The 14,558-nt window shown below is 32.6% G+C and overlaps 2 protein-coding genes across 4 annotated transcripts; both read left to right on the plus strand.

Annotated features, from left to right (window-relative positions):
• Positions 1-395: 395 nt before the first annotated feature.
• On the plus strand, positions 396-4,260 carry LOC112747799 (uncharacterized). 2 transcript variants are annotated; one of them, XM_025795985.3, is made up of 8 exons: positions 396-888; positions 1,214-1,302; positions 1,450-1,525; positions 1,861-1,910; positions 2,002-2,337; positions 2,838-2,879; positions 2,998-3,112; positions 3,917-4,260. In XM_025795985.3, exons 1-8 carry the CDS (start codon positions 753-755, stop codon positions 3,979-3,981), a joined length of 909 nt encoding a protein of 302 aa, XP_025651770.1. In that variant the 5' UTR covers positions 396-752; the 3' UTR covers positions 3,982-4,260. The 2 variants fall into 2 exon arrangements, with proteins under 2 accessions (XP_025651770.1, XP_025651769.1); XM_025795984.3 differs by lacking the exon at positions 3,917-4,260 and having other exon boundaries at positions 2,998-3,224.
• Positions 4,261-10,566: 6,306 nt separating this feature from the next.
• LOC112747801 (vesicle-associated protein 2-1-like) lies at positions 10,567-14,390 on the plus strand. 2 transcript variants are annotated; one of them, XM_025795990.3, is made up of 7 exons: positions 10,567-10,845; positions 11,390-11,460; positions 11,554-11,635; positions 12,440-12,555; positions 12,650-12,781; positions 13,748-13,816; positions 13,984-14,390. In XM_025795990.3, the coding sequence occupies exons 1-7, from the start codon at positions 10,776-10,778 to the stop codon at positions 14,134-14,136; spliced, it is 693 nt and encodes a 230-aa protein (XP_025651775.1). In that variant the 5' UTR covers positions 10,567-10,775; the 3' UTR covers positions 14,137-14,390. The 2 variants fall into 2 exon arrangements, with proteins under 2 accessions (XP_025651775.1, XP_025651774.1); XM_025795989.3 differs by having other exon boundaries at positions 10,574-10,845; positions 13,742-13,816.
• Positions 14,391-14,558: the final 168 nt, after the last annotated feature.

Genomic DNA, 14,558 nt, shown 5'->3' on the forward strand with positions numbered 1-14,558 from the left:
GAAAATGCAATATTCTTTAAAAATGAATATTAAAGACAAGTTATTCTTTTTTATACTAACATTCAATCATTATAGTAGATTATAGTCATTATAGTCAAGTTATTCTTTAAAAATCATGTATTACTATACATAGTCATTATAGTCAATTTTGTCATATAATCATCTAAATAAATGAACTAAAAGCTTGACATTGGAAATAGATTTAGAAATTTTTGAATTTATTTTAATTTATATTTTTTTATTTTAATATTTATATATTGCGTGTATGTACCTGCTTAATAACATCATAAATATTTATTTTCATAATATAATTATATTTTAGTAAAAATTTATATATAATTATCTTTATATAAAATTAATAATTAATAATAATAAGATGATCACCCAAACCTATTAATCTGAATTTTTACCAGACATACTTTGTCTGCGTATATGATTCTATGAATATATGGTATGCAGCTGAATGTGGTGACTATTTAGTAAAGTATAGTGGGCCAGTATGGGCTAGGTTCAGTTTTGATAAAGTTAACGGAGAAATTCGGGTGCTGCGTTTCCTACCAAGTTTGACGTTCAGTTCAGAACTTGAGATACAAACCTCTGATGTCAGTTATGTTAGTTCGGCTGGCATTTCATGCGTATTAGGAAGGGCCCCCCGGTAATTTCACACCTCCGATGATGCGGAGGGAAAATTCTGAAGAAAGATTTTGACAGAAAGCAGAGAAAGAAAAGAAAAGGGTTTAGCTTCTGTAGGAATGGATAGCAGAAGCGGTGGAGAAGAAGAAGGGTTTAGATTAGAGAATCCGTTTACTTTGAAGGTGGGTCAAGTGTTCACCGGTTTTGGAATCGGATGTGGAGTAGGAATCGGCGTTGGTCGCCCTTTAAATCTAGGTAACCTCCTCCTCCTTCTTCAAAGAATCGCATTCACATTGTACATCATGGACTTGGGACGCTTCTTCAAACCCAAGAATGACCAAAACCCTACTCACTCTTCTCCCAATAAACCATGTATCTTTTATTATTATTTTAATTCCCCTACTCTCTAATGTGGAATGTAGTAGTAGCACTCTTATGCTATTCGTATTTGTTTTGATTTTTTAAGGTTCAGTGAGTCAAGTACTAGTAGCAGTTTCACATTTATGTTCTTACTTGATAAAGGCCTAATGCATTGAGAAATGTTACTAGAGAGTTTTATTATTACTATTGTTTGGTGTAGCTGCAATACCAATGTTGAATCAAGTGATGAGTGCAACCAGAGGTGCAACTGATGCATTCTCGGGTGTTACCAGGCATGTTAATACCTCTGTAAGTCAAAATTCGCCATTTCATGTTTAAAGTTTCATTCTTATTTTGATCTTACTTATGTTTCTTTTCTCTCTTGATGGTGGGGGAGCAAGGAGTTTAAATTGACCTGCTTCTCTCATCAAATATTCCTTTCTCATATTTACACAGTTGAAGAAGTTGGGAGCTAAGAATATTGAAGTCGGTGTTGGATGTGGAGTTGGTTTTGGCCATGGTTTTGGAGCTGGTATGCCATATGTGTTAAGTATTTCAGCTGCAAAATATTGACATAGCATGAGAAAATCGATATAGCAAATAAACTTCAATGCTAACTTGTACGTTCATATCCATGGTACACTAAGAATGAAAATGAGGGAGCAGAATACTTTGTTATGAATTGCCTCGAGATGCTTTAGAATGCAAGGCTAGACGCAAGTATTGAGCTTCAATGAAACTTAGCTATCATATGTTTATTCCAGGCCAAAATGGATTCTTCTTGTTAATGTTACTTGACAGAGACTTTCCATGTTTTATACTTATTCTTCAATTCATTGTTGAGTTTGTACCTATTTGTTATGGCAGGCGTTGCTGTGAAACCAGGGGTGTTGAATCAAATTCAATCTTGTGTTATGGTACGTAAAATTTCTGTCATCTCAAAAGTGTTGTTCTGTATTTTGTCCATTATGTATTATATCTATAATGTTTGCAGTCTTAATTTGCTAGGTAGCAATGACAAAGATGATGATGAAGCTTGGAATTGTTCCCAATTTACCCTTCAATCCGGGTGCATTTTCAGCGTCCTTTCAAAGTGGTATAAACATGGTCAATAAAAACCAAATTTCACCACCAAGCATGATGCAGCTGGCAGGTAAACCAGCAGATCAAGTTACTCAGGGTCTTGCAGGGTCCCAATCTATGCAAATTGGGTCGGCTTTTGAAAGTACTAACATTAAAGGAAATGCAATTGACCCCAAAGTTGGCAGCCGAACCGAGAAGGTTATTAGCAACTTTCTGCAAAATCCATTGCTAAATGGGGAGGAAGGAGGACTTGATGAATCGGTATGCACTCATTTCCATATGTTACCATTAGGTGTTATATGCCTTTTCTTGCATTTGATAAAACTTTCTTCTTTTTTCCAAACTTGGGAATGCTAATTGTGGATCAAATGATCAATGCCTCCCCCCACTTATTAAATTTTTATTAACACTGCATTGACACACCCAGCCCCCTAGATCGGCTTGAGTAACAGAATCTTGTCTCTTGATACAGTGCATCTGGAAAGATATGATAGTGAGGAGAATGAGTAGCATCAACCTATTTATGTTTTATGCCCCTTGCCCTGTCATCTGTTGGATTAAACTACACATGCCATTCTTGCTTCCATGTTTTAGAGCAATAAATGAAGCTTAGATAGTGTTTCTTTATATGCACTTTTGAGATATCTTTGGTAGTTTAGTACATACTTACCTTCCAATTATGCTGTTATTGGAAGTCTTGTCCCTTCTCTACAATAATCACACCTTTAAACTTTTTCTCGTGTTCTTTCTCTTTGTTATAGGGGGCTGGACGCCTGCGGTCGGAGAACAATGTACTTCAGATGGTAATTTTTCGTTCTTTGTAATTGGTGTCAACGACCATAGTTAGATTATCAACAGCTAACCGGTCATTTAACCATTTCATTTGTTTTGACTTTGTTTTATTTTATTTTATGGATTTAGGTCTTGAAACACCAAAGAATCATTGAAGAACTTGTGGAGGAAAATGAGAAGCTTCGACAGATACTAGTGGAGGACCTGAAAGTACCACCAAGCAAACTTGAAGCAAATTCTGCAGGTAGAATTAGAAATGAGTTGCCATGTACTAATTGTTTTGAGTGCAGAAGAAAACAAAGAAAAAGAGTACGTTGAGAATAACTTACCGTGATACACATTTACGGTTTCTTTTTTTTTTTGGTATCCTTTTTTTTTTTTTTACTTTTGAAAGAGTTGCGAAATGAATTAGTGGATAGATTATAAGCCCGAAAAAAAATATCACATTTTAAATTGGATCACCATAAGATGCTACATATTTAAGGAATTTTCATGACAGCATATTATATCCCCTCCCAAGAAAAGTGAACAAATGGCTCAGCAAAAACATATTTAGAAAATTTAAGAAGGATCGGTACTGGACTACTGGTTACTCTAACTCGGCCGCATATGTCTCTGTTTTTATTTTATTTTATTTCAGGTTTATTAGTGAGCTTAGGCCCAACATAGACTAGGGGAACTATTGTTCTATTTTGAAAATTTCAGATTTTGTTTTTTTTTTTTGTTTTTTTACCAGAAAATAAAGAAATTCAAACCCACAACCTCTTAGGTGAGTATGGAAAGATTATGCTATTTGATCTATAACTCATTGACAATTTCAGATTTTGTTGCCATTTGCGTTTTTTTTTTTAAATGATTAAGTAAGGTGACCTTTTGTCTAGGCTCGACACGAGATTTTAATTAACGATAAAAGAAATTAACATATCTTCGTGAAAAAAAGAATCAATACTTTATAAAATCATATAATTAGGTTACGTAAAATTTTCATAAAAATAGAGATCTATTCTGATAATTAGGTTATGTAATATTTTCATACTTGTGTTTGCAGATTGTAACATACCCAAGTCCAAAGGAGAAAACAATAAGAGAAAAAAGGGAGAGAACCAAAAGTAAAATAAAATGGTCCACGCTTACCAAATGTAGGAACTGGTTCGTGTATTACTATACTCAATAACAAGTCTTATTACGACGTGGTATGCAATATCTATGATGCCTAATTAGTAATGGACATCTACCTTATCTTTTCTTTTTAATTGTGTATGTGATGTGGAACATTCCATCAATAATTGTAGAAAATTAATTTTTATAGTGCTGATCGTTGATCCCTTTTGTAAGTAACTAATAATGAAAGGCAAAAGGAGAAAATGCTAGTGCTTGATAAGTTTGCACTCACATTGGTACACATAAGTTTTATGCCCACAAGTCAGCGTGAATCTAATGCTTTATTTGGTGTGGTACTAAATTCTCTCCCCTTTTTATTTTGTTGGTTGCCAAATTCTCCCTTTGTATTTTGATCAGAAATGAATAAATTCTTCAGCTTTATGGCACGAAGGACCATTTATATGGCTACAGCTAGAATTAGTTCCTTTTTTTGTGGTTTTTTTTGTGGGGGGGTTAGTTGTTTCAGAAGAACAAGTAAAAGTCTAAATGCTTTGATTTCATTGTGTCAAAAAAGTGAAGTATGAGGAATGATTAGGGTGCCAAGGACAGCGTGTCCTTCTCTAATGCTCCCCTCATTATATGGTGTTGACTGTGTCAAGAGTTTGTATTTGTATTGTATTCAACAAAATATAATGGCCACATATTCGGATTGTAAATCAATCAACACTCACTCCTCTAAGGTGTGTGAGATAATAATAATAATATGAATGTGACTAAATTCATGTAGAGACAGCTATACAGGCAGATAAAGGTCTTCTATCAAAGCTATAATATAATTAAACGACGATCAATATCAAAAGAGGGAATTAGATTCATCAGAAAATCGTGTCTTCTAAAATCATTTTCCTTGGATACCCTTTAGTTTAGACTATCTGAACCCTAGTTTAATCTGATCTCTTTTGTATATAAGTTGGATCAAGTAACATTTTTTTTTTAACCACAAAGAAAGCCGCATCAATTATGAGGCTCTTGTTATTCTTGGAATTCCATTATGTTGAGCACTCACAAAATTCCAAAAGCATAACATGTTGCTCTCTTAAACAGCTATCTCTACTACCACCTAACCTTTTTTCTGCATCTCTCATTCCCCACCACCACCACCAATTGCACCTATCCCATTACTCTCTTATCTCTTTTGTATTTACACACCAACAAAAAGGCTTCAGTTAACAACATTCATCATTATTTAACTTCCAACTACACACTAATTACTAGGTATATGTGAATGTCATGCCATTGACTTGACTCAAAAGACTTATGTTTTGTGTTCTCAAGTGTGAATAATATTAGAGATTAGAAAACATAAATAGAAATAATGAGATCTCTCTTATTCAGTGAGCTACAAAATGCTACAATGTGACAAGTAACATAAATACACACACATGTCTGTTATGTAAATAGATGCTCATCCTCCCAAACAAATCAACAATGAAGCACTCAAAAATCATACACCAAATCTATGAAACAAGAAGCTAAAAGGAACGAGTGTAAAACTAGAGAGAGAGAGAAGGAAGAAGCTACAACCAAGTACACACCATCCTTTCTCTTCAACCAAGAAGCACTGCACCACCACCCAACAATGCTGCTACCATCACCAAGCTGAAGCTGCTTCCATGAACAAACGCGTTTGAGCTTGGGGACTTCGGAGGCGCTCCGGTGGATGGTGACGGTGACGGTGACGGTGACTGTGACGATGACGGCGTGGGAGATGGTGGAGAGTCCATGGCTGGTGATGAAGCAGGGGAAGGAGCAGAGCCTGAAGGAGGTGTTGACGTCGTGGAAGATGGGCTTGGGGTTGGGCTTGAGGAAGTTGGACTTGGGCTTGACATTGGTGGGGGCGGTGAAACCGGTGGTGAGACCGGAGATGCGGCAGGTGGTGGAGGGGTGGTGGTGGGGGCCATTGGTGAAGCTGGCGATGGTGTTTTTGGTGTTGATGGTGAGCTCTTGGGTGAAGCTGAAGGTGAAGGTGACGGAGCTTGTTGCGCTGTGGACATTGTTGCCACCAGAATTATGGACATAGATAACACGAGCATGGCACGTGACAGTGCCATGGCTGAACAGAAACCGAAACCGAAGAAGAAGAAGAAAACAGAGAAACAGAGACAGTGCTGTTCTGTTTTTTGAAGTAGAACAGAGGAATGAGAATGGGGTTGTTATTGTGATTGATATATAGTAACAAATAATAATAATAATAATAATAATAATAATAATAATAATAATAATAATAATAATAATAATAATAATAATAATAATAATATAAGAAAAGTGAAAAAGAATGAAAAGGCTTATTATTATTATTATTTTTTTTTGGGGGGGGGGGGGGGGGACAGTGAAATAGGAGAATATTTTCATGCAATGAAGATGAAGCGTGAGGTGGACACGTATGGATTATGGAAAGGCAGAGATAAAAGAAGCATCTTTCTTTGTGAGGTCCAACACCAATGGAATTGGAATTACCTCATTCATGAATATTTTACAATATCTTGCATTCTTACCATTATTAATCATTAGGAAACTTAGATCACATCAGATTTTGACTTAAAAATGCTTCTAAATAACATAACTTTGTTTTGACTTTTGTGAGTTCAAAGTACCTTTGGTTTGTATTATAGCACATAATTTTAGGCATCATTTCGTGTTACAATAAAATAGTATATGTTCCAATAAACAATTAGTATAATAACGGTGTTAAGTTGCTGTTGGTAACACAATTTAGATGATTGTGTTGGAGCTTTAGGAAATGTACATATGCACCCATCACTTTCTCATTAAGAATGGTAAGCTTGTGTCCCCATATCCCTCCAATGGAGGGAGAGAAAGAGAAAATTGCTAGCAGACAGCTTGCTCCAGGCGGGTGGAGAACAACGTCTTGTCGTTTTGGACTTAGAAATTTAGTCATTAGAATAATCATGTTGTTCAAACAAATAACATCATTGTTTGAGCAACAATAACTTACATGGCTGCTACACTGATATTTTCTTCCTACTTAGCATTGAGCCATTCACATTGAGCCAAATGTATGATTATACACTTTCCCATGTGATTCCAGGACCACTTATGCCACACTTTTTTGTTCTCTTCACCCGAGAGAAAAAGAATAGGAAAGAAAGAATATATTTATCTCGGTTTCTTTTGTTTCTTTACAATTTATTTGTGAACAATGAATAGAACTTTTTAATTTTAATATAGAGAATTAATATGGAGAGAAGGTTGGTGTATAGTAGAATTATGAAGGTATATGGTGTTTTATCAGGAGGATTGTATAAGATAAATCGGACCGTTCGATTAGAGGTACTGAAAACTCTCGGTTCGATTTGTGTACTGACAGAAAATTTTGGGTCTAATTTGTGTATTGGCAAAAAATTTTGGGTCCAATTTATATACTGGCAGAAAATTTTGGGTCCAATTTCAAAAAACTCTCGACCTGATTTGTGTCCCTCTCTCTGCAATGAAATCGGACCATTCGATTTCTTTCCACTAAAACAAAAAATTAAAAACCGTCACAATCATGTATATCTCTCCGATACTCCATAACTCAGCATAATTCACATATCAATTTCACATAAAAAAAATTAGCTCAATGAATAATGATAGTAAACAATGTTCCATGTCTATCATGTTTTCCTCACTTACGAGTAGTGATGCCATACAAGAGATAAATTAGCGAAAAATGTAACCGAAAGAAATCAAGGTATGATTCATATTCACAAGCTATAAAAAAATACAATTGTGGAACGGTAATTACCATATTATGAAATAAATTGTTACTGTTAATTTAGCCATGCTTATACAACATGGTTAATTTTAAAATGTTAAAAAGAAGTAAGCTCCCAACAAAATTTTTAATAATGAAACATGATCAGAAATATCATGTTGTAGAACTCTCCAAATTACGTCGTGAGTATAGAAAAGTGAAGAATGAAAATAGAGTTGGTGTCCTTATCCGAGAGCTACATATATTACCTCCAACTGAAGCTCCATGATGTTGGTGTTCAATGTCTTCACATTGTTTAAGACAGATTCCTTAGGAGTGGGAATGGTGTCGCTGTATCTTCATGAAGATAGCTGCAGATTTTACATCAATAATGTCATATTACTCAACTGCACTTACATCTCTACATTGTTGGTTTGGTATATATACTAATCAGATATTGAACATTTCTATAATTAAATCAAATTGGGTTAAGTGTATTTATTCCTAATCAAGTTAGTTGCATATCGATTAAAATGATCATATTTATGTTTTATGTAAAAAAAATTAAAAATAATTAGGACAGTGCTAGGGAGCCAATGGCTTAAGTGTACAATGTATACAATGGGTTAAATTTTTGGTCCATGAATAAAATAAATATCACCCACACTATCCAGAATAACCATCCGAATACCAGGGAGTTTACCAAGGATCGAACCCTTGACCTTTCGGATCTAGAACTTTAATACCATGTAATGAACCCACTCATCCCAAAAACGTAACTTGACAGGACAATGTAATACTAATGGTCATATCTCTAATACTTTCTAAACCTCCATTGTACACATTGTACGTTTAGACCATTGGCTCCCTATACTTTTCCAAATAATTATTATTTATTTTTTAGTTGTGAGTTTATTTGATAGGTATGGTGTATTTAATTGTTCGAATAAATTATAGTCTATTTTCAGAAACAATTAAATAATATTTTGAGAGTTGGACATGGATTTTTATAAAAAAGGAAGAACCCACTATGTGATTGATTGATTTTTTTATTATTATTTAAAATATTTAATTAAAAAAGAATGACAGAATTTTTAAGAATAAAAAAATAAGTATTACAAAAATTATCAACAAATCGATTAAAAATTAAAAATGTCGAATGAGTTTGATTCCTTTAATTAATGGTAATACCAAAAATAACTACGAATTAATATCTTATTATTTAACTTTTAATTCTATGCTTTTAAAGTACTTCACCTTATTGTATTAAATTTTTGTTTAAAAAAAAACATACGATATATATATGGATTTAGATTCTCTAAATTTTAAATTTTATTTAAAAAAAAAGTGTAATCTCTCGCTATTTATTTTATAAGATAAAAAAATATAAAAAAAAATTATTCAAAAATAAAATATCACACCTTATCTTCTAAAATAAAAATTTAAATTTTAAAATATATATATATATATATATATATAGTGATATCGATCAAAGACATATGTAATTGCTATTTATGGCTTCATGAGATTGAGAGTTAAACATGACACATTGTCTCTCTTAATTACTGTCAGCTATTAATTACACGGATCCAAGTTATGTCATAACTATATGCACCTATCCATCTTTCTTTCCATCAACACTAATTGAATCTTAAATCTAATTAAATTGAGATAATTTAATAATTAATTTATTTAAATAAATATTATGAATTTAAATTTTTTATATTATACAATAATTTATTAATTAACGAAAAATTTTTAAATAAAATTTTGATACACAATAAATTAATTTTTAATTTGTTAAATTAAAAAATATTAAAAAAATTAAAAATAAAAAAATTTAAATTTGATTTATTAGTTTAAAAAAAGAGAGATGCTCCCATAAAGACAGAGAAAACATCTTTTTTTTAAATATTTTTTAATAATTAAAATTTAACACATATAATTACTTAAATTATATTATTTTTGTCAAAATTAAGTTAGACAAATTAATTTGACCGAGAAATAATAAATCAAATTTTGAATCTGTCTAAACTAATATTATTTTTTTATAAAAAATGACTACAACACCCCTATTATATAAAATGACTAAAATACTTTTATTATATATATTAATTTTAAAAATTCTAAATTCTAACTATTTTCTTTTCTATCGTTATAGGGTTAGAATTTAAAATTTTTAAAATTAATCTCTATCATTATAGGATTAGAATTTAAAATTTTTAATATATATATATATATATATATATATATATTAGAGATATTTTAGTTGTGTTTTATAATAGAAATATTGTAATAATTTTTTATAAAAAATATTAATTTATATCTATTTAAAATTTAATTTATTAATTTTTTTGCTAAACTAATTTGTTTAGTCTAATTTTAATAAAAATAATATAATTTAATTAATTATATATATATTAAATTTTAACTTTTAAAAAATATCTTTAAAAAATATATTTTTAATATCTTTATCCAAATAATTCTCTAAAAAAATACGTATAATAATATAACTCCTTACCCCCAATTTGACCATTACTACCGCTTCAATTAACATAGGAGCTTGGAGTTTGGACAAAACTACTGCAACATGAGAATACCTGCAATTAACACGGTCTCTCTCTAGTCTCTACTCCGATCTGACATCAACATGTGTAAGCTATGGTCAACATGAAATGTGATGAAGGAACAGTCAGAATTAGTAAGTACTATGATTTCACTAAGAAATATGAATTAATTAAACATTGGGTAGTATGATTTTATTTTGATATATTTTTAAATATTAATGAGTAATTACCATCATTTATATATAATTAAAATAGAATGAAAAATGTTATAAGGGTAAAAAGAGGGGAAGAGAGACTGGTTGTAGAAAATAGAAAGAGCGAGAGATCCGGTTAGTGGTTAGGCTACTTCTAAGGCATAGGCATCCACTCGTCCCCATGGGTACCCCCCTTCATCCTCGTTCCACCACATATTCCTTCCTTTTCCTCTCCTCTTCCTCTTCCTCTTCCCCACTTTCCCCCTCTTTCTGCCTTTTCATTCTTCCGCCATGTCTACTCCCGCCGCTGCTTCTGCCTCCCCTCTCATCTCCGTCAGTCCCGATGAACTCAGGTTCCCTTGTACGTCTCTCTCTCTCTCTCTCTCTCTCTCTTGTTAATTAATTTTATTCTTTCTGATCGTCTATGCAAGCAAATTGCATGATTCATTTTTTTACTCTTTTTTCTGCGGATCATCATTAATAATCCTAATTTAACATAAAAACAACGTTCTAAATTCTAATAGATTGGACATTCGACATTTATGTATATCTTTTTTGGAAATTTAATCCCTCACTTCTATTCATCTTAGATTAGTAGTTGTACTTATTAATTACAAGGCTTAATAAGAATTCAGTGAACCATTAAGATATGCTTTTAGCCATTTCTACTTCTTATGTTTCTAGAGCGCATTATTATGGATTCATGGTTCTCCCTGTTTGGCAAATCGAAGAGCACGTTAGGCAACATATTGCTCTAATATATGGTTGTACATGTTTTCAGTTATTCTGATATTCAACAGAAGAATTTCTATATTATATAATGTAAACATGAATTCTTATTCTATCTTTTCCTCAATAAACTTGAGCTCTTATTCAAAATTTTCTTATGTTATTCTTGTAACCAGTTGAGCTGGAGAAGCAATCATTTTGTGATCTTAAAGTTGTGAATAACACAGAGAACTATGTTGCTTTCAAGGTACTTTCTTAAACTACACATTCTGGTATGAACTTCATGTTGCTTGTATCTGATTGGATCTAATTTCAATGTTATGTTATTGCTGTTTTGTAGGTCAAGACTACTTCGCCAAAGAAGTACTTTGTACGGCCTAACACTGGTGTTATACAGCCCTGGGACTCGTGTATCATCAGAGGTGCTCCTTGCTAATATTGCTTAGTCATTTTTAAGTCCTTTTCTTTATTCCTTCACCAAAAACTATTGTCTAGTTCTTTGATAGATATATTCTTATTTAACTTTCTGGTTTTTGAAATGTGTATAAATCACATGTTACGGACTACAAAATTATTATACGAAAGGAACATGCATTTAATGTCCTGATTGAAAATCCCAAGCTAATTATATGAAAAGTATTCTGTTGAGTAATTAAGGCAATTTAATGGTAGATAATTTATTTTAATACTTAGAATGTACCCTAAAGGTGCACTTGTTGACAAAAGCATTTTTCTTTTTTCTTATAAATCATTAAGATTTTTGATGGTCCAAAAGCTTAAGCTGCTTATGACAACCCAAATGTTTCTGTCAATTCCTTATAGGAGTTATGCTTGTGAACGAATAACTTAATGCCTGCTCTATTCTAAAGATAAAATTTAGAAATATGTCGTTTCATCTGAGATATGGTTATAAGTTATAACCTGTTTCTGAGGTCTATGTAGACTGGTAATTTCAACTATCATCAATGGTCAGAAATCAGGTGTTTTTCTTCACAAATCCCAATATCATAAAGATTTTAGAACCAGGGAAAAGAAAGCGATTTGGAGCTTATTAGCAAACATGTGTTGCACAATTTCTGGATTTTATAGTTTCAAGTGACCCATTTTTTGGTTAAATACTGTGGGACCTAAAACCGATAACTTGTTGTCAAGCACCAAGCTTTTGCCATTCTGTTTCATAGTGGTATCAGCCTTTGTCATATTGTTCAATTTTTTGTATTGTACAGTCACTCTTCAAGCCCAACGTGAATACCCTCCAGACATGCAATGCAAGGACAAGTTTCTACTACAGAGCACAGTAGTGAATCCAAATACTGATGTTGATGATCTTCCTGCAGATACTGTAAGAGTTTCAAGACTGTCCTTGTTTTATGGGATCAACTGTATAATTTGGAAAGAAAAAAAATTAACCATGAATGCTGCTAATTGGCTTGTAGTTTAATAAGGAAAGTGGAAATACAATAGAAGAGTTGAAACTAAGAGTTGCGTATATTGCTTCTAACTTAACCCAAGGAAGCTCTGAAGATGATGCATTGAAGAACTCCGCACAAAAACTTGATAGTTCTTATGTGAGTATCTTCTTCCCCCTACATTTGTGGAATCGGTTTGAGTTTCTGTTTATTCTTCTCTTTGTAGAGTTTTTAATTTTGTGTGTTTAGCTCTATGTTATATGATACATTCAATCTGCCAACCTAGAATCTTCATCGGCTAGGAGTCTCTTGGAATGACAAATAAACTTAATATATTTCAAAACGAGTACAGGCTATTAGGCTAAGAAATGATATAAGGGTATTAATCACTCAGGACCAATTCTATCTTATAGATGCATAAACTTTTAATGTAGACAAACAATGCGATTGGAGAACACGACCTTTCATTTTTTTAAAAAAAAGAAAAATGCAAGTTAGCCAGAAAAATTATGTGATTGATAAGGGAAAACAGAAAACATAATTTTACTCAATCAATTACTAAAGAAACTTCCAATTGTATAACCCTTCTCCTGTAAAATATAAATCTTTGCCTGCATCGTATTTCTTTGTTTAGAATAGACCTAGCATCTGGCTACAAATGCCATAAAGCATCTAGCAGCTTATGCCATGTAGAATAATTTGCCGATGACTAGTGTGTGGAAGAGAAAATATGTTTGGGTATCAAACTGGTTTAGGAAGATTACTTTCTGAAACCACATTTAGAAGTTTATTTCTTATTGGACTGTCTATAGATTACTTAGTGGAGTTGAAGTTCACTTCTGTCTTTGTGTCGCTGGTTTCATTTTTCTGTAATTAATTTTTTTTCCTTAGCTAAGCAAGTTATATGAGCTTCTTTTAAGGACCCATTTAATAGGCTTTAGTTGAAGTTAAATCTCTCCCACTGCTTTGAATCATGGTTCCGTTTTCTGTATTTGAGTGATAGTCTCTGCCTAAAAGATTACCAATTGTTGCATGATAATTAGGTTCATTTGGAAACAAGTTTTCTTCATTATATCATTCAATGCCCCATAATTAAATTTCCTATTTTTTCCCCTCAAGAATCAGGCTTTACAGCAGCTGAAGGAAGAAAGAGATGCCGCCCTGAGACAAACACGACAGCTGCAACAGGAACTGGTAATTATGCAACATGTTTCCCTGTATTACTTCATTATCACAGGATTTTGGCCAAGTCTGCTCTCTCTTTAGTTCTTTTGTTCTATGGAAAACTTGAATCTACATTATAACTTGGATATTTTACTTTTGAATTGAGAATTCATTGGTTGGGTTGTGTTTATATGCAGGACATGCTGAAAAGGCGAAAAAGCCAAAGAGGAGATCCTGGCTTTTCCCTTATCTTTGCCTTTTTTGTAGGTCTCATTGGACTTGTGCTTGGCTTTCTTTTAAAACTTCTATTCTCTTCACCACCACCATCACTATCACCATCTACGGAATGATTTTTATTGTGGAAACCCTTTGCATGCAAGACCTTTCTCGTGTTAACACTGTAAAAGTGTAAAGTTCCTATATTCTTTTCAATGAGATTTTTGTTCTTTATTTTTTATGCCTTAACTGCCATATGGTATACTGGATAGTACTTTTCTTTTTTCTTTAGAAAGGCATACACATTAGAATGCAGAGATAAGAAGGGGATGCTTGTTAATAATTTACGATATAACATTATAGCTATCAACAATTGAAATTCTCTGAATCCTTCATCTCAAAAGGAAAACAAAAACCGAAAACATAAGTAAATAAATTCTGATCCTTGATCTATACTGCTACTCACCCCAAAGCAAATTAGTAAAATATGGTTTTAGTTAGCCGTGTATTATTTTCTCTTCAATCACGATTCAAGAAAGATGTTCTTTTCTGGGTG

The sequence above is a fragment of the Arachis hypogaea genome, chromosome 15 (genome assembly GCF_003086295.3).
Source record: "Arachis hypogaea cultivar Tifrunner chromosome 15, arahy.Tifrunner.gnm2.J5K5, whole genome shotgun sequence".
NCBI lineage: Eukaryota > Viridiplantae > Streptophyta > Magnoliopsida > Fabales > Fabaceae > Arachis > Arachis hypogaea.

Bases quoted from the DNA above. Each gene is read 5' to 3' on its own strand.
- LOC112747799 (XM_025795984.3), top strand. From the start codon at position 753: ATGGATAGCAGAAGCGGTGGAGAAGAAGAAGGGTTTAGATTAGAGAAT. The intron at 889-1,213 runs GTAACCTCCTCC...TGTTTGGTGTAG, and splicing joins TGGTCGCCCTTTAAATCTAG to CTGCAATACCAATGTTGAAT. The intron at 2,338-2,837 runs GTATGCACTCAT...TCTTTGTTATAG, and splicing joins AAGGAGGACTTGATGAATCG to GGGGCTGGACGCCTGCGGTC.
- LOC112747801 (XM_025795989.3), top strand. From the start codon at position 10,776: ATGTCTACTCCCGCCGCTGCTTCTGCCTCCCCTCTCATCTCCGTCAGT. The intron at 10,846-11,389 runs GTACGTCTCTCT...TCTTGTAACCAG, and splicing joins CGATGAACTCAGGTTCCCTT to TTGAGCTGGAGAAGCAATCA. The intron at 13,817-13,983 runs GTAATTATGCAA...GTTTATATGCAG, and splicing joins GACAGCTGCAACAGGAACTG to GACATGCTGAAAAGGCGAAA.